At 42.4% G+C, this 17,966-nt stretch overlaps 1 protein-coding gene across 2 annotated transcripts in view; it reads right to left on the reverse strand.

Moving 5' to 3' along the window:
• Positions 1 to 17,966, reverse strand: part of NBEA (neurobeachin) — a 510,817-nt gene that overhangs the window by 159,047 nt on the left and 333,804 nt on the right. For both annotated transcript variants that reach the window (XM_075050577.1, XM_075050576.1), the window contains exons 40-41: positions 15,118 to 15,261; positions 336 to 472 (exon numbers count right to left, since the gene is read on the reverse strand). In XM_075050577.1, the coding sequence (XP_074906678.1) occupies positions 336 to 472; positions 15,118 to 15,261 (281 nt within the window). The remainder of the gene's footprint in view (positions 1 to 335; positions 473 to 15,117; positions 15,262 to 17,966) is intronic.

Below are 17,966 nucleotides of genomic sequence, written 5' to 3' on the forward strand. Positions count from 1 at the left end.
CTCCCTCCGGGGATTTCAGAGCAATTGGCTTAACTCCTAAATCTGACCGCGTTCATACAAAGGCACCGAGCGAAAGGCTGTTGGAAAACGCGCCCGCCGCCGTAATAGAGGATTTAACACCATTAATACATTGCGCGCTTTTTTTTTTTTTGCCTTTTTTTTTTTTCTTTAATAAAACGCAGCGAGAGGCGGCAGACGGGAGCCGAGTTGGGAGGGAGGGGGCGGCCCTGGTACACGTGTACCGGCACCGGGGACCGGGGACCAGGGACCGAGAACCGGGGACCCGGGACCGGGGACCCGGGACCGGGGACCCGGGGACCGCCCGCCGCACTCACCTTGGGGTCGATCTTCTTGAAGGCCGGGTCATCCTCATCCACCTCGAAGTAGATCTCCGTGGTGGTGATGGAGAGCGTCCCCTTGGCCACCACCACGGGGGCGATGAGCTGTGCCGGCGTGCTGAGGACCACCGGGCCTGCAAGGCAAAGGGCAGCGGCGTCAGGTCGGAGGAGCCCGGCCGGCCCATCCCGGTGGCCCTTCCCCTTCCCTTCGCCGAGCCAGAGCCCGGCTGAGCCCCCCCAGCAGCTCCGCTCCGAGAACCGGCGGGTTCCTTCCCCCTCCTGCCCGCGGGCAGCGCTTTGAACTCCGCGGCCGGGGCAGAAACGAGCCGCCGGGCTGCGGGGCTGCCCGAGAAAACCAGCCGGCGGCGAAACTGGGAGGGGGTTAGGGTGAAAAAGAGCTGCCTCTTACAAGGTCCCCTCTCTTTTCATGCCCTTCTGCTCCTCGTTAACACTATCGCCGTTTATGTGCGATAGCGGCGAGTCGTTACGCGCAGCTCCGACCTGGAAGCGAAGGGTCCCGGCGGGCGGGCACCGACCCCGAGGAACCCGGGGACATCGCTTTTAGCTCTGGCTCCAGACCCCAGCTTCCGAAGTTTGGCGAAAGATTGGTTTTGGTTTTTTGTTTTTTTGGTTTTTTTGTTGTTTTTTTTTTTTTTTAACCTGCTTCGATACCCCAGGCGCACAAAGGCTAGCATCGTTAAATATGTTTACAGCAAGATCATTTTTATTTCAACTTGCTGTCACTTAATCCTTCTAAAATTACTGTCACAATATTGCCCTCAAATGCGTTTCTTAACGAGATGCTTGCACGGGCACTGAAAAGATGGGACGGGGAAAACCTATTATAAAAGGCAGCTTTCTCAGCACAAAGTGTTAGGGTTTAATTCGGGGGAAAAAAAACTTCTGCTTTAATGCCACAGACAACAGGGGATCGCTTTTTCACCACCCTGTCCTCAGTACGAATGCAATCTTCTGCTAAATCTGGCAGTGTCGGTGTTTAGGAAGCTCGCTTGCTCAAATTAAAAGATTAAATGTAAAACACTCTTCTGGATCGAACCTCTAAAGCCTGTAGGGTGATTTGTATACGCACATGCAAACGCACACGTACTCACGCAAGAACACGCATCTGCCACACAAATAATAAAAGCCTCAGTCCTGAGAAACTGGGCGCAACGCCCCATCACTGCCCAACTGATGGCCTCGGTTGAAGGCTGACCAGGGGGTAGGTTTTTTTAGGGGGGGTCAGGTTTAACGCCGTTCAATTCTCCTCCACCAGAAGGAAGACCTGGCTCGGATGGCCGAGAGAGAGCCTGCCTACGGTTCCAGCTGCCATCGTCCCCGAACAACGGCGGTCCCTCCGGTGCCGAAGGCAGCACCGGACGAAGGCTGGGCCTGGCACGGCGGAGGCCAGGCCTTGGGTCGCCAGTTGGCACCTCGCCTCGCTCCCCGGCATGGCGGGCGCGCTTGGCTACTGGCCCTCGCCACCAACTTAGCCCAAATCAGTCCCGTACCGGCACAGCTAACCGTCGAGGTTGGTCGTGTTTCGCTTTTACGCTTAACGCCCAACTTGAGGCCGCTTACGCCGCAAAATAAATAAAAGAGGAAAGGCGCGGATCGCTGCGTGCGCGAGGGGAGGCTAAACCGCGTGGTTCCAGTGACAGCTTTCAGCGGCCCAGCGTGGCAGGCTGGATAATATTGATACAAACTCTATTTTCTTTCATTTTATTGTTTTCCATCTCCTAATAAACCGGGGTAGCCTCTTGACCCTAGTCAGCTGATCGGAATCACATGCGCCGGGCTCGCTTTGCTGCTCTCCCTGTCTCGCCTCCATCTTCTCTCCCTCCCTGCGTGGCGAGAAAGGAGCCGAGCCGAGCCGAGCCGGGCCAAACCGAGCTGAACCGAGCCGGGGAAACCCGGCTGCAGGCTCCGAAGGGCAAGGGCGATCGATCCGAAACGCCGCTTTAAAGCCTCATCAATCTTCATCTGAGGTCGCTCAAGTCATTACGCCCGATTCCCTTGTACGATTACAAGTGGATTTGGGTTTCTATTGCCCAGACCCCCGGGCTTTGTGTTTCCAGAAAGGGGGGGGGTGTCCGGGCAGCCGGCGGCTCCCTGCCCCGCCGAAACACTCGCCCTCCCGGGCGGAGCATCCCGGCCCTCCCCTCGCCCCGACGCACGGTGATGGGCTCCCGGCCTTTGTGCCGGAGGAGAAGCCCCTTCGGAAGCCGCGTCCGGGCAACGACCCCGATATTCGATCATTTTTAAGGAGGCGTTTGGGGGCTTTGCTGGATCCCAGAAGGAAGACCGGCAGTTTAATCCAATTACCTCTTTTTTTTTTTTTTTCCCCCCCGCTGGTGTTATGCGGCTAAAATAAAAAAAAAAAAAGCCGCAGCTATTTAATGGTCGAAAGGCCAAAACCTAGCGTCTGACACCCAGGAGAAGACAATCCGTGCGCTCCGCGTAGCGCAACGCACCCGCGGACTGGAGGGGGGGCAGAGCTGCAGAGGCCGGGGGGGGATGCGGAGGGGAAGGGGACATTCCCTTCCGAGCCCGTCACTGGATGCGGGCGAAATCGGGGATTTCTGCCTTCCTCCTCCCGAGCCCCCAGAGCGGTACCTTGGCATCTGCCCGGTGTTCTGCTCGAAGGACACCCGAGATTTGTTGCAACGTAAACGTGTCAGAGGTATTAAAAGGCGACAAGGAACGAGCGTTAGTGTGCTCTCCAGACGAGAAAACGTTTGCCTGCGGTTTTTTTTGTTGGTGGTGGCTTTTTCTTTTTTCTTTTGGTAAAAAGAAGCAGAAAGCGTAATAAACAGTGGTCAAATTGCTGGATTTCGGGGGAGGGTGCGTTCAAAGTAAGTTAAAAAAACCTTTGCAGGTTTTTTTTTTTCCACCCCTCCTGAAAGCACAAGATGAAAAAATATTCGGCATTAGCAGTGTGTCATTTTTACACTTGTCCTTTGGAAATCTCCAATTACAACTTCCAATTCCATAGCATGTTTAAAGAGCGCTGAGTCTTTTTGTTGTAGCCTTCAGGGAGCAAGCCAGCCACTGAGAGAATACGAAATTAATCCACTACAGCTATAGAGAGAGAGGATTATGTTTTAATCCCCTTTGGGATAGTCTCTGGATTTTAAGGATCGGATATTAAAATGTGTACATAGCGCATAATCAAAACACTGCAGATTTTCCATATGGCACCGAGCTACCGGGAAGCTCGGGGTCTCCTCCCCAAACCCACCCGATAACCTACGGCAACAAAAAGCCGGGCTCACCTGAGCCGGCACCCGCGGGCCGGGCTCATTCGCTGTGCGGGCAAAAAAAAAAAAAAAGAAAAAAAAAAAGAAAAAAAAAAAAGGAACGGGCTCCGGCTCCCAGCCTGGCCCCGGCCCTCGGCGGGGCTGAGGGTGAGCTGCGCTTTTCCAGGGGACGGCTGGAAAGAGTCATTCCCGGCGCGGCTGGAACCGGCCGGCCCGGGGGACCGCGACCCCCGGCACCGGGGGCGGCTGCCGGCCGCTCCCCGCGGACCTCGGGAGCGGCCCCGGGGGCAGTGCCCTTCCAGCTCCGGGGGGAAAAGCCCAACCTGTGGCCGCTCCGCTTCACCGAGCAGCCCTGGGGACGCACACGGGGGGACAGGCGGCCGGAGCGGGGCTCGGAGCATCCCTCGGCCGGGGCCGGCTCCTGGCCGCCGCCTCCCAGCGCCTCTGAAGCGGCCGCCGCGGCAGAGCCCTAACAAAGAAGTTCTGGCCTTAAAAAGCAGAGCAGGAGTCACTTCAACTCCACAGGTCTTGTAATCGGTTCAGCTGGGGAGTTTTCCGCTTCGCCTGCGGTCGGCACATGTGATTTACATTTCTAAAACAAACGCTACCGCGCATATACTTTTTAAAATAATATTTTCTTTCCAAAAGTAAATGATTGGGGGATTAGAAGGTCCCAGTGAATAAAAGCAGAATGTAATCTCTCTCCTCCCCTCCGCTAATTTTTGCGAGACGGAGGCTTCGGTCCTTGTAGTTAATTCTTGCCTCTGAGCTCTTGTGTTTTTCAAGCTCAAGTACAGAAAGTCAACGCGAGTGAAAAGTTCTATCAGGTGAAAGAGTTTGCTGTCTGCTAAAGCAATGCCAGTAAAATTACACCTCTGAAGGAAAGCGCCAAAGGAGGGGTGTTTTGAACTCGTTATTATTTCAAACGTTTTCCTAAACTATCATTTTTAACTGTAAGAGCTAAAGATGTGTTACATTTGTGAGCCTGAATATTACACCGGAGGTGTATTTGCTAAGATGATCGGCCATAATTACTCCTAAGCAGGCTAAGATACATGCTTTTATATGCTGAATTATGAAAACAAGCAATTTACCTGCTGCAGCCTTAGAAGTCTAACTTTTAGAATAATATTTTGGTGATTACTTATAAATGAAAAAATACTAGCTGGGACAAATACTTTGAAAACACATCCAATTGGCTAGACCAATTTAATTTTACAGTCTACTGGTAATTATTCTGAAAAACAAGTCATGAAAATTGTCATGTTTAATTTTTAGCTGACACTGTTTTAAAGGAATAAACATATCAATCTTTTTTTTCATCTACCATTTAACATGGAAAATACAAAACAGATTAGCTGGAACTAATAAATTTACTATGTAAAATAGTTTGCATAAACTACAATTTGTAATTTGATATGATACTTAAACAAGAATTTTAAATATTAAGAATAATTATTAAAAATCACTCACAAGGTACCTGAAATAAGACAACTGAAATTCCCTCAGCACTTTATAACTCTAAAGCCAAGTGTATCTGACATTGACTTGCATTTAAAATGACTACAAATCCTTATACTTGCAACAATTTATATGTAACACACACTCACACACACAAAACCTTCAGTTTCTTGTAATACAAATCACACAGCGTACAAGCAGAAACAGGTATAGGCACCAGAAGCCTCTGGGAAACGCTCTGTAGTCAGAAGAATATTTCAACCAATTAGTATGATTAATATAATACATGCACTGCCATGTAAATAACAAGTAAACGATGTAAGATTCCTAAAAAGCAAGTCACAGAATTTAGTCTTTCTTGTTCCTATGGTCGTCATAAATCCGATCCAAGCTACGCTCTAAAAAGACTTCTGCAGTAAATATATCGAACTTACATGAGGATGGCTGCCCCCAATTTGTTCTCCGCTATAGCAGATACAGGGAGTAACTCCTTCACTCAAGCCAAGGCTGTTATAAGAACGTATATATACAGCTCGCTTTACATATCACTTTCAACAGTTTCAATAAAGAGAATAATTTGCACAACTTCTTGATTGCAAAACTCAGAATCTAAGTCTAAACGTCACTATAATCTTGTCGTTCTCCTCCGCCACTGAGTAACAACCCCAATTCCTTTCCCTGGTTTTCAGAGATATCCAAGCCTACTTTGTTGGCTTTTTGCTCTTGCACAATCATATGTTTCATATTGTGAGGGAGGGATTGATTTTTATTGTTTGTTTAAATGTCATTGCCAGTATGGATAGGCCCTGATATCCAAAATTTTCCCCACTTTTTCCCCCTCTCCCCCATAAAGTGTGCAACACTACTACTAACATCAAAGATCAACTTCAATAGTCTTTTTCAACAACAATAACTAAACAATTACAGGAACTCAATTCTCTTAAGTGGTGCCATAACAGCAAACAAATGTGTTTGATTAAAAAGAAAATGTAAATAAAAATACTCTTACCTATTACAACTGTGAACAAAATAGTAAGAAATACATATTTTTGCTGAGATTGTGAAAATAGTTAGTGTTGCTTAAGAAAAAAAAGTAATTTTCTCTTGAACATATACATACTTTCCATATGTTTGAATGAAGTGACACATGCACCTCCACAGGTAAATTATTATTTGAATTCCATACCTTCCCAGTCACACTGAAAGAAAAATGAAAAATAGTACTTCTTCCTGAGGGAAAGCATGTTTCACAATATTCCTTGTAATAAGTATCTTTTTATATCGTTCAAATAGTGTGATAGAAAGCAACCACTTAACGGAACAGTTACAGAATATGCAAAGACAGGCTCAGTACTGTACCAAAGTCAATCTTACTAGGTATCTTCTCCCTGAAGGTCCCCTGGAACAACTAGGTGGGTGCCTAACAGCCTAAAGCAACTCCGAAAATTGACTTTTGCCCCCTTTTGCAGGTAAAGTCTGATTTGCTCTGTGGCACACATGAGAACCTCTGAACTGTGCTCGAGCTCTGAGTGCCTTACATAGGTTTAGTGTTCTTCCAGGATGTGTTCAAGCACCAACCTGCCAGATGATCAGGTATTAATAATAATCAAGACTGCCCTTAATGATTTACAGCTGGCCAGAAACTTAAATGTTTGGGATAGGGACCTCACTACTGCAATGCATACATTTCCCACTTCGAAATTAGATTCATTCAGTGTGCTCTGCCTGAAGCTATACCTTGGAAGGACGGAGTAATTTAAGCTGGTTTAGAAACTAAGAACTTGATCGTTAAACAGTGCATCCAGATGTGAGTGTGCTACACTCATGCACTATGATCTGCACTAGCTTCCCCCTCATTTTCAGGTAAAACTTAAGGTACTTTTTTCAACCTAGAAAACCTTAAGTGATGCTGAACATGCCTGTATAAGTGAGAATTTTTCTCTCAGAGACAGTCACTATAGCTGTCTATTTAATCAAAAGGCAACAGAAAAAAACACACCTTAGAAAAGCATACTTAATGTTGGAAGAAGAAAGGAGAAAGCAAAGAGAGCATCCTGCTGTAGCAGTATACCACTGAAACGGGAACTCATTGGAAATGAGTCAGGAACACGAGGGATCCAATCCCAGTTGCCAGTCTGAGTGAACCAGACTTGACAGGTATCTTATACAGCCCAGCCTGTGTACCTTGTCATGCCAATAGAGCTCAATTGATTAGAAATGAAAGATGTGAGCCCTCAGCTTTCAGTTCTTCTAGTCTCCATTCTGGAAAAGCTCTTCAGGATAAACTGTAAGCCTTCTATGTCCTGAGACCATAGTGAAAAGAAGTGTTATGGTCAGATAGCTTGTGATATTTTAAAGTTCACTTATTTGGTTAGCTACTCCTATATGTGTGGGGGAAGCAAGAAGTAAGTTGTTGAATCAGTATATACCTTCCTAGGTATATTTGGAAGAATCATCTAAGGTGCAATAGTTGTAACTTCAACATTTTCTGAAAATAAAAAATTATCTCTAAACAGCACCAGAACCAATAGGGAGCGTTTTCTAGTGTAACTGTGTCTACTGGTCGATTGTATATTTTGCTTTCCCACATTTGGGAAACTTCTGAAGACACAAAGATTCTCTGGTACCTAATAAAAGCAGAACCGATGTGTCAGGCTCTGCCATGTAGGCTTTTTTCCTTAACAACCTGATTTCATTGCAGGAATTTTATTGCTTCTGAAATCCTTACTCCTGTGTTAAAGTTTACTCAAAATGGCTTCCAGGTTCAGAAGTTACAAAGATAGAGGCTGACAGAGGATGCTCACATAAACCTTGTTTCTTTAGAAAGCCAAGCTAAAAGCATTTGTGTAACAGGCTACCAGTGAGGACTCTCCAGATGCACTGGATGAGGCTGCCTCTTGCACAATTTCTGGCTAGCAAAACCAAGACTAACCAAACTGTCTGTCTTCTTGATTGATTTTTTTAGCTTGCTTCCATAACACCAGTGGGGGGGAAAAAAAAAAAAAGGCAAAAATCCTGTCCATAGGTCAATGAAAGTGCTTAGTTTAAACATAGGTACTGTTAATACAGTTCTGGATACATTTCTGCCGCTGATCTATGTAGGTCTGTCCCTATCCGTTCTTATGAAGATTACAGGGATTTTTATATGGGAACCAATTGCATAGTGAAGATGAAATAAGGTGCCGAACGGTGGAGTCTGGCTCCTTATGTCTAGGCCTGTCTTTCTGCAGTCTCTCTCCTATATATCAGGTAGCTCATCAGCTTGACCTTTGATAAGCTAACCAGTTCCATCCAGGGTGTGTGTGGTACCTTGGGACAAGAGAGAAACTACAGATCTATGCCCTAGGCAAGCGTGTAGTTGTAGGATCCACTGTAGTCTAACTTCCAAGCCTTAGAAATTTCAAATAAAAAGAGTTTTGTAAGTTATGGAAAAAAAAAAAAAATAAATAGACTGGTATGAGTGGACATGAGAGCACATGAAGCATTCTCAGAGCCATTCATAAATACAAAACAACAAAGTTTGAATTGATTTAATTTTAAAGCTTGGAAAGCAGGAAATCCGGCTGTCACTTTAAAAGCTGAAGATGCTCAGACTTAGAGTGGGGTGTAATAAGGTACAAGGTGAAGAGCTCTTCAAAGCTGTGCTTAGGAGCACTATCATATGTGACTGACAACCACCTTATAAAATATTAAGCTATTTTGGATAGTAATGTGGAAAAAATGATTAGAATAAACACTGAGATGTCTAAAAATAGTATGTTATAGAAACTGCGGGGCTTTTTTTTGTTTTCAATGTGAAAGCCAACTACATATCAAAAGTATAACTGTTTTCAGTTTATGCCTGAATCTATACTCTAAATTAAAGTCATACAAATATGTTTTTCTTTTTTATACTAAGACTAGAGGATCAAAATCTGAATATATAATAAGCAGAAACTATGGAAATCTGGCTGAATTAAATTTCCATGTTTGGAAGTACAAGTCTCATGTGGTTACGTGTCTACCATAAAAAGGGAAAAAGAATCACTCTCCTTCCACATTCCTGTCCTTTCCCCAAGCAAGCAACACCTCCCCCCCCATGAAATTCCTATCTCAAATGCTAATTTGCAAGAAAAATGGAGTTTGAGGGGAGAAAACTACTTGGTGGCACATGCTGAATTCAGTGAATAGTTTCCATTGAGAAGCTTGAAAAACTAGGAGAAGTATTAAGACTTTTTTGGTGTTTTCTAATGAAACTTTGATATTTGTTATTTAACTGATGTATTTGTGTGTATGCATAAACATACATCCTCTCTTAAAGTGAAAAGCGTAAAACATGGGAAGGCTTAAGGTACCTCAGCCACCTCCAGAGAGAGAGAAAACTGGAGTGTGAGAAAGAGCGTGTAAGAGAGAGGAGAGAGAGAGAAAATGGGTGAAAAAGAACGAGAATTAACTACTACCTCTGACTCTGGAAGCCTCAGAGGTGCAAGCTGTTGGAGGCTGAGAGAGAATTATTAGGAAGCATCACGGCACGCTTGTTCTAGTCCTTCCTGGGCTTCTGCTCCGGTTGCTGGTTCTGCCCTCCCGGACCATGACAGCCCATCAGAGCCGCTGGTGTGTGGAGGAGGAGGAGGAGGAGGAGAGGCCGCGATGGCCGGCAGGACTCTGCCAGCCTCGCAGGAGAGGACACTGGGGAGGGAGGAGAAGGGCTGGAGAGGGATGGGGAGACCACCCTGGGAACCACCGCCACGCTTTGCTCTCCAGGAGCAGCGAGGGATGAGGATGACTCCTCTCCTCCAAAACCTCCTGGGTAGGCTGTGGTTGCTGCTGGACACACTATAATGTTCCATTTGGGCCTTTCTTCCATCCCATTACTCTGACAGCAGATAAGGTAACAAAACTTTCTCTGGTTGGCCCCCCCAAAATGATGGGGTTTTTTGCCTGCAAAATCTAATAATTTGAAAATCTGCCTTCTCAGTGGAGGCCCATGTTATTTTTCTTTTCTTTCATTAAGAAAATCTACTGTTTGTCTAACTCCATTAACAAAAACAATAGAAATGATCCTACATTCCTCAATATCATTTTGAGATGGCAACAGAAGAAAAAACAAGAAAATATGCCCTCCATTACTCCTTAAGAATAGGTAAGAAAAAGTCACAAACAGCTTTGCTTACCAGAGATTGTCTACGCTGGTCAACTCTTGTAAAGAAAATGCAGTGTCAGATTTTGGCCATAAGAAACGTTACTGCAACTAAATACGTGTATGTATAAATATTAAACACATATTATATATATATATAAAGATGAATCGGTTGTATTTAAGTTTTCCATCCCAAATACTTGTTTTGTGAGCTTTTTGTGGCTTTAGATGCCATTCCTTGGTGTGTTAGTGTTTTTATTACTGCATCTGTCCCTATGCAGGGCTTCAAAATAATTTCAGAAATGTAAATGAGTCCTTTGTTAGAACCAGGAATAGAAAATTTCCCTAAGGGCTAAATGATTTACTTTTTTTTTAGGTACTGCTATACAATTTTAACAGTAACTCTATGTAGTAGAACTTTTGGCACTATTCCAATTTCCTCTAATGACAGCGTCAAATATTTTTTCAATTGGAAATTGCTCAAAATCATGATGTCTCCTGTCAGTTTGTCTAAAAGAAGACAAAAGGCTTATTTTGCATAGGCCACAAAACAGATGTTGATAATGTTTGGTTACCACCAGTCTTGTCTGGACTTCAAACAGATGACCTGGAAGTGAAAGGTCTTATATCTCATTAATAATACTACAAGCCGTCAAATCCTCATGACCTAGTGTGTTCCTTAACACAGGGCAGTAAGTCAATACACTCAGCACACTACCAAGAAGTCTGGACAGCGGGCTTAGCGCATTTAGTCCTCAAGCCAATGTGGAAGAGCTACCCATGCTGGCTTGGCTGGAAGACCGGCTCTTGTTTAGCAGTGGTAATGCTGCTTTCTAGAAATATTCCTACCCTGAGGTTCAGAGTTGCTGGAAGTCAGGGCAGTGCGGTGATGCTGCGTCCCACTCAGACCCTCCTGGCACATCTGCATTGTGGGGGGTTTCCTTCCACCTACAGACTGATGGCCAAGAAGAAGGGAAGATTCTGCGGCGAAGGTTAAGATACGTTAAGACTAAGATGCATTAAAGGCAGTTAGGGGCTTCCCTTGGGTTTATTGGATGAGTTGCTCAATCTTCTCATATAGTGGAGCGAATAATATGTATTTATTTTTGCAAGCCTGTTGTGAGGCTGTAATTCACCACGGCTTACGAGGAAGTCAGATTCTAAGTTGATTGAGCCCATGCAAGTAACCAGACAGATGCCTGCCAAAGCCTTTTGTCTTCCTAAAATAACCCAAAGCCTCATATCCTCCTATCTTTATTTCCCTTTTTCTTTCTAGAAACTACTCTTTAGAGAGTAGCAAAAGACTTTGTCAAGGATACTTTGTCTGACTGGGGCCTATTGGCTGTTGCCACCAGCCATATGACAAAATAGATGAAATGTGCTCCAGTTACAGAACACGTATCTTTCAAAAATGTCATTAAGGCTAAATTCTGCTCTCGGATGCACACAAACAGTTCTCAGCAAGTCAACTGCAACTTCACAACGAAGAGAAGAGAATGTACTTCTAAAATGTAAAATTCATAAAACCTGAGTAGTTCAGCATTCATTCTGGTTTTGTTTTTTGTCTTTTTTTTTTTTTTTTTTAAGGACCTATTTTAGTGCAAGATCAGCACTTAAAAAAAAAAGTTTGGGGAAAGAATATTAATTATATATTAAAACATATTTCCTTTTGAGAATGCCAGCTTACGATATTAGAATACATCCACATATTTTTTCATTTTGAAAAAAATCACCTACTAAGCAGAAGACAAACTGTTAGCAAATTTGTATTCTCAGGCTCTTAAGAGAAAAGGTAAGTATTTAAAAGCCCTATTACAGTATTAGAAAATAGAAAAGGAAAAGTAGAAGTGTTAGTAATATCAACTCACTACAGTGGATTTGATTGTATTACCCACAGATTCACAATATATTAGAAAACTGTTAAAATTGACTGGGCTATCTCAATCATTAGTTCTAACAGAGATGTCACTTGCCTCTTGAAGTGAACAGTCTGGGAAGAAAAGGAGCTAAAACTGAAACAGAAAAATGTAAAATATTTTAACATGTAAATGCTAAAACAAGAACATCTTTTGATAACTCATACTGTAAGACAGTTAAAATACTGCTTTAGTTAAAAATCTTGATGCAAACTTAGAAGTCATAATTCTAAGACCATAATAACATGGAATCTGATTTTAATATTTTATTAAAATGCTACTTAATATAATGAAATCTGACCAACTGCCATTGCAACATATGGAATACTAGGATTATACAATAAAAATACTCAGACTATAATTATTTAAAAATTCTCCATCCCATATGTAATTTATCAAAGTGAACTTTACATTGATTTGTGCCACATGGTTGATGAAAAACTATAAAGAGTCTCTGGAACAAAAGGTATGTACAGATAACTTTGTAAGAACAGTCCCAATCTGTTTCAAACTTTCTTTTTTTTTTTCCAGTTTAACTTCACAAATCAAAATACTGTAATATTTATATTCTCTTAGTTAAAAGTTTTCTAAAATCTAAGTTCTCATCTTTTTAAAAGGTGCCTTAGTTTCATGGAATACACAATGTTAACTTGTTTTAGTTAAATGCGGAGAATCTTAAATCAATTTAAACCTGGTTTATAACGATTTTGTTTAATTCCTATCCCTTACTGAGGCAATCCAAATCATTGTAAACCAGGTTTAAATTGAATTAAGCTTTAAAGTTAAATTGAAGGCATATCTGAATATAGAAATTCCTATGTGTCATTCCACTCTGAACAGTAACTAGCTATAAATGATGCTGTGATTCCTTGCCTACTGCTTTTCTTGATTTCAGTTATTGGACTCAAGTTTCAGAGTCATATTGTATATACTCAAAACTGTGGAAAGTAGTGACATCATTATATGCAAAATCATGCAGCGAACCAGAGGGTACGGAGGGATTCAGGGTTTTTTCACCGATGGGTAAAATTTACAGAAGACACATATGATACCGTGTGTAACCATTAACTTCCAAAATCCTTTCAGCTCCAAAACCGAGCAAGACTCGAGTAGCAAAGGCTGCAGTTAATCTAATAGTAAAAATGAGGTAGTGGAATGTGGGTTCTTTTTGAGAAGTTCACAGTTTTTGGTACACATACAGCACCATTGTCATATTACCTCACCACACTCAGAGGCGCCTTGCTCGCCCTGTTAGTGTTGATAGGGAACACAAAAGATAATTTCTGACAGCGTTAGGACACACATCCTGCCAATATTTGAGAAGTTAATTTGTTTCAACTTCTGTAATTTCTGTTTTTCTAATATTGACAATATCTCCCAACTTCTTCAAACTGTAAAAACAAAGGACTAGAATTACTGTGCCATGCCCTGAAGGAGCAGGGGATGTCCTGCCTGTAGTCATCTCTAGTAAAAGGGTACATGGCACATTAATACTTAAGGACACATTGAAATGCCAGGTTTTTGCAGAGGGATGCAGCTATAGGGATTGTACTGCATTGGTGTGTTTGAACACAATGGCAGTGTTGGGGCATATATGAGAACTTCACAGCTGACTATGAGATTTCCCAGACTGGGCAAGAATTTTTCATGTCCACTTTGCAGTTCTAATCAATATTTCAATGTAAATGCATATTGCACCGTATGCATATTTAGTTGGAAGCACTGTTCTTAGCTATAAGAACTTAGCCAAAGTGGTACTGAGTTTTCCTTCTACAGGAGAAAGGGACATTGATCAAATTATCCCACTAATGGTCCTGCTTGACGCACTATTTTATTGACTTAAGACAACAGTGTCTCAGCAACGGTTAGCTGCGGGTTTAGAAAGCAAGCAGGCTGACGTATTAACTGTGATAATCACATACTGAAGGTTGCTCCCAAATAAAAGCATTTACCTCCCTCCTCTGCTCTGCTCTAGTTTCAAAGTATGAGACCAACTAACTTCCATGTAGGCATTTTTTTCTTTTTTAATTTGATTGTTTATTTTTTGTTTTGCCTTGTTTTGTTTTTTTTTTACCATCCATTTACAATCTTATCTTTGCTACAGATTTTGACTATGGCATCGGAAGAAAGTGCAGGAGCAAAGATAGCTATTTTAGAAATTAAATTATGCAGAAAAAATCCTGAGACATTACAAAACTTCCCCTTAGCGGTGCAGTTTAATAAACTTATTTCTAAGTAAATAACCTAAAAGATTTCATACTGCATTTCACAGTTCTCACATTTTTGTCTCGCCTGAGAGGAAAGTGCATTTTCAACTTTCAACATGCCTTTCTTCCCAGACTACTTCCCCAGGAGAGGTAGCATTGCCTCAAGCCAGAGCTGTAACAGAACCTGCTAGAAGACGGATAAAACTGAGACCTGGCTGCATCCCTTCGCCCAGGGAGAAAGGACCAGAGGGGTTCTCTCACGGACATATTTCCAGAGGACTCATTCCCAGCCCGTACGCAACTTTTTCCCTGGCTGTGACGGATGGGTTGAGGGAACTGCGGCCCCCCCTAACTCCATCCCTGAGAGGAGCGGGTACCAGCCGGAGCGCAGGTCCCTCGTCACGAGCCACGTGGCGCTCAGGATCGGGTCGGGAACGTGCACAACCGTGCTCCGACGCTCAAAACCATGAGTTGTGGAATTAGGCCACGTTTCCATTTTAACAACAGCAACAGGAAATGTTCCACAGTAGTTTTACAGAATTTCCAACGCCTCGCAGGCAGTAATAAAAGCCCTTGAGGTACTGGTGTTTCTCACATCCCTGCCGAAAGGTTGTGCGATGGGCACGTGCTTTGTAATCGTTCCCCTAGTTCGTGGAAGTAGGACATCATATTAAATCTAGAACACAGAGAATCTGTTTGTACTGTAATTGTATGCTTAGCTGTCAATATGAAGACACTAACCACAAAGGTTAAGAACTAACAAGTTTAAAAGAGCCTTTCGGCTCATATCTTAGTTGCAATGAAAAGTATAATTACCTGCCAGGTTGTCAATCTCTTTCTCTTGGAGCAGGCTAACAGCATCGTCATCTCCTTCCAGCATAAGCTCTGTTTCTGCATTCTGATTTACCACAGCTTGACTTCGGAAAGTTTTCTTTGACTTCACTACATCCTCTTCAGTACCTAAAAAAGTTACAAATGTTGCGAAGTTAACCTAATAGTATTTTAAATACAAAACAAAAACAGTCAAGTAGTAACAAAATACAGTGTAAATCATGTTAATCAAAAAAACGGAAGGAACATTTTCCAAAACTTTATCAAAGTTTACAAAATATGCAGCCTTATTCTGTCTTTCAAAATATATCTTGAATAAAATTCAAACTGTTTCACAAAGACTCTCCTGCTTTTAATAATTGCTATTTACTTTATGTTCAATGTTGTTCCATTAGTTTTGCACCTGCAAGAAATTCAGCAGGAGTTTCTCTTGGGTTGCTGGTGTCCTGACTCTGACTGACCCCTGAGAGCTCAAACCACCTACTCTAAATAAAGGAGCTGCTTGCAGGAATTAAAAATCTGTCATGATTTTCGTCTTAGAGATAGGAGGGACGGGATGGTGAAGCAGGAGGTTGGTTATCTCAATATACGGTAACAACAAGGCAGGCTATGCCGAGATTCAGAAAAGACCGAAAAAAGACAAGCGCAGTGAGGGAACTTTGCTGTGCATCTGTGTGTGTGTTTTTAAGGAGCACAATAAAAATGTCAGTGCGTGGACATGTGCCAATCACCTCGAATGCCTTCACAGGCAAGTCTTACCCCTTCTTCTGGCCTACAGCTGATGACTTCTATCCGGACTGCCAGCTCCTTATGGCAGAAGATATACTATCTTACGTCCTGGGAAGGTCCTACCAGCGCTTGCCAGAGTTTATTCACATGATGTAAAAAATTAATCATAGTGTGGTCAAATGATAGAATCGTAAGTAGCTTTCATAATATAAATAGCTTTCATGTTATTGTTGTGATATCCACACAGTGTTTTTTTCTTAGCTGGGGAGAGGTCATTAGCTTTATTTTCAGTACTACATACTCACAGTAGCGTTAGACAAGAAAGCTTCTGTTTTTTTCCTAAACGGAAAACCCTGCATCCTCACCTTGGACCATACAAGATCTGGCCATCTCCAGTTCTGCCAACCAAGAAATACAACCCAAATGTAATCTCTCCTTTCTGTTTGATAATTTGGAAATTTGCTTCCTACTAAACTACAGAACGATGGGTAAAATCTGAGAAAAACCAGGCACATGCGGATTTTGTCTTCCACAATGCCTGAACTGAGCAACCTGGTCTAGTGGAAGGTGTCCCTGCCCATGGCAGGGGGTTGGAGCTAGGTCATCTTTAAGGTCCCTTCCAACCCAAACCATTCTAGGAATCTATGATTCTAACTTAAACATGATGAATACTATTATGGCAGATGTAAGATGATGAGGTAAAGGCCAGTAAGACTCATGGCCTCATATTAATATAGGACAATTAAGAGGAATATAGTAAGCTGATAGGTTAGTGAAGATAGATGCAGAGTATGGAACTGATGTGTTAGGCAGTTTTGTTATTACAAACCGTAGGCAAGGTGTTATGGTTTTATCTCCTACTCTTATATGAGTCTTTTAATTAGTTTGTGCACAGGAGAGTCACACCATGGAAGTAAAAATGCTGGAGATGTATTTTTCTGTGAGTGTATTTATTTACTCTGTTTGAAGATCACTCTTTGCATGCCACTTGATATCAGACTCCACCACAGGCTGAGACAACCTCATGTTTTACATTGTCTAATATTAACCTTTTGGATACTATCGCTAATATCCCAATTGCTATTTCTGAAACTCCAGAGCAGGTAAAGACAAACAATTAAGCAAAACCCCATTTTTTTCACCATGCCCAAAATTAAGGACAGCATCTCTAGTTTTTCTGTTTGTTGTTCTCTCTATTAGGACCATACTGATACTGACAGCAATTAAGACAATACCAACAGCGATACATACCAAAACACTGTGTTGTGCTGTGTTCAGTTATTAGGCTGTGACCATTACCTCACTTGCATAGGTTACTACTTATTACGACTAACTGTAATTTTTCACCCAATTTAAAATTGAATCAAGTAACTAATGGTTGGAAAAGTTTTCAGTATTTTGTCCAAGCTTTTGGTTTTTTGTTTGGTTTGTGTTGGGGTTTTTTTGTGTTGTTTTTTTTGTTTTCTCCCCCCCCCCCCCCCCCCAATTCACAAAAAGGAGGAAGAATTGTAGGAGTTTGGAAAAATGCAAAGGAGTAATGTGCTGTAACAGACCTTAAGTTTTATCACATCAGAACTGTCCTGAGTATTTAATTGCTGGATCAGGATCCTGTTGCACTTGTGTTTACTGCAAGGGAGTTTAGCATCATTTGACACAAGTAATAGCTCCTGCTGTGAAGCATTTGACACTAAAGGAGACTGGGCCTGAGCTGAGCTAACATGGTGGAGGAAGGAAGCGTGAAAATACTCTTCTCTTCCTTTTTGGTAGTTCTAGTGTTACAAAAGTTTCTGGCTTTATAAAATGTGATAATCTTCAAATGAATTACTTCAAAAGTACCAATCTGGAGTAATCATAGAGTCAACCATTTCTGTAGTAACTGATTAGATTAGTGGCAGTCCTTTAAAATTATTTATGCATGAAGATATATTTTTAAAGTTGTAATAAAAAAGTTCCAAGCCCCCAATTATTACTAACACTTAAAATGCATCAGAAGAACCTGAAATTTATTGTATTATTTTAAATCCCTTGTGATGAGGGTTCCAGTTACCAGATTACAGAAATATTGCCAGATACCAATGTAAGAAACGTGGTAGAGTAGAAGGCAT

The sequence above is a fragment of the Buteo buteo genome, chromosome 18 (genome assembly GCF_964188355.1).
Source record: "Buteo buteo chromosome 18, bButBut1.hap1.1, whole genome shotgun sequence".
NCBI classification, from domain to species: Eukaryota; Metazoa; Chordata; class Aves; order Accipitriformes; family Accipitridae; genus Buteo; species Buteo buteo.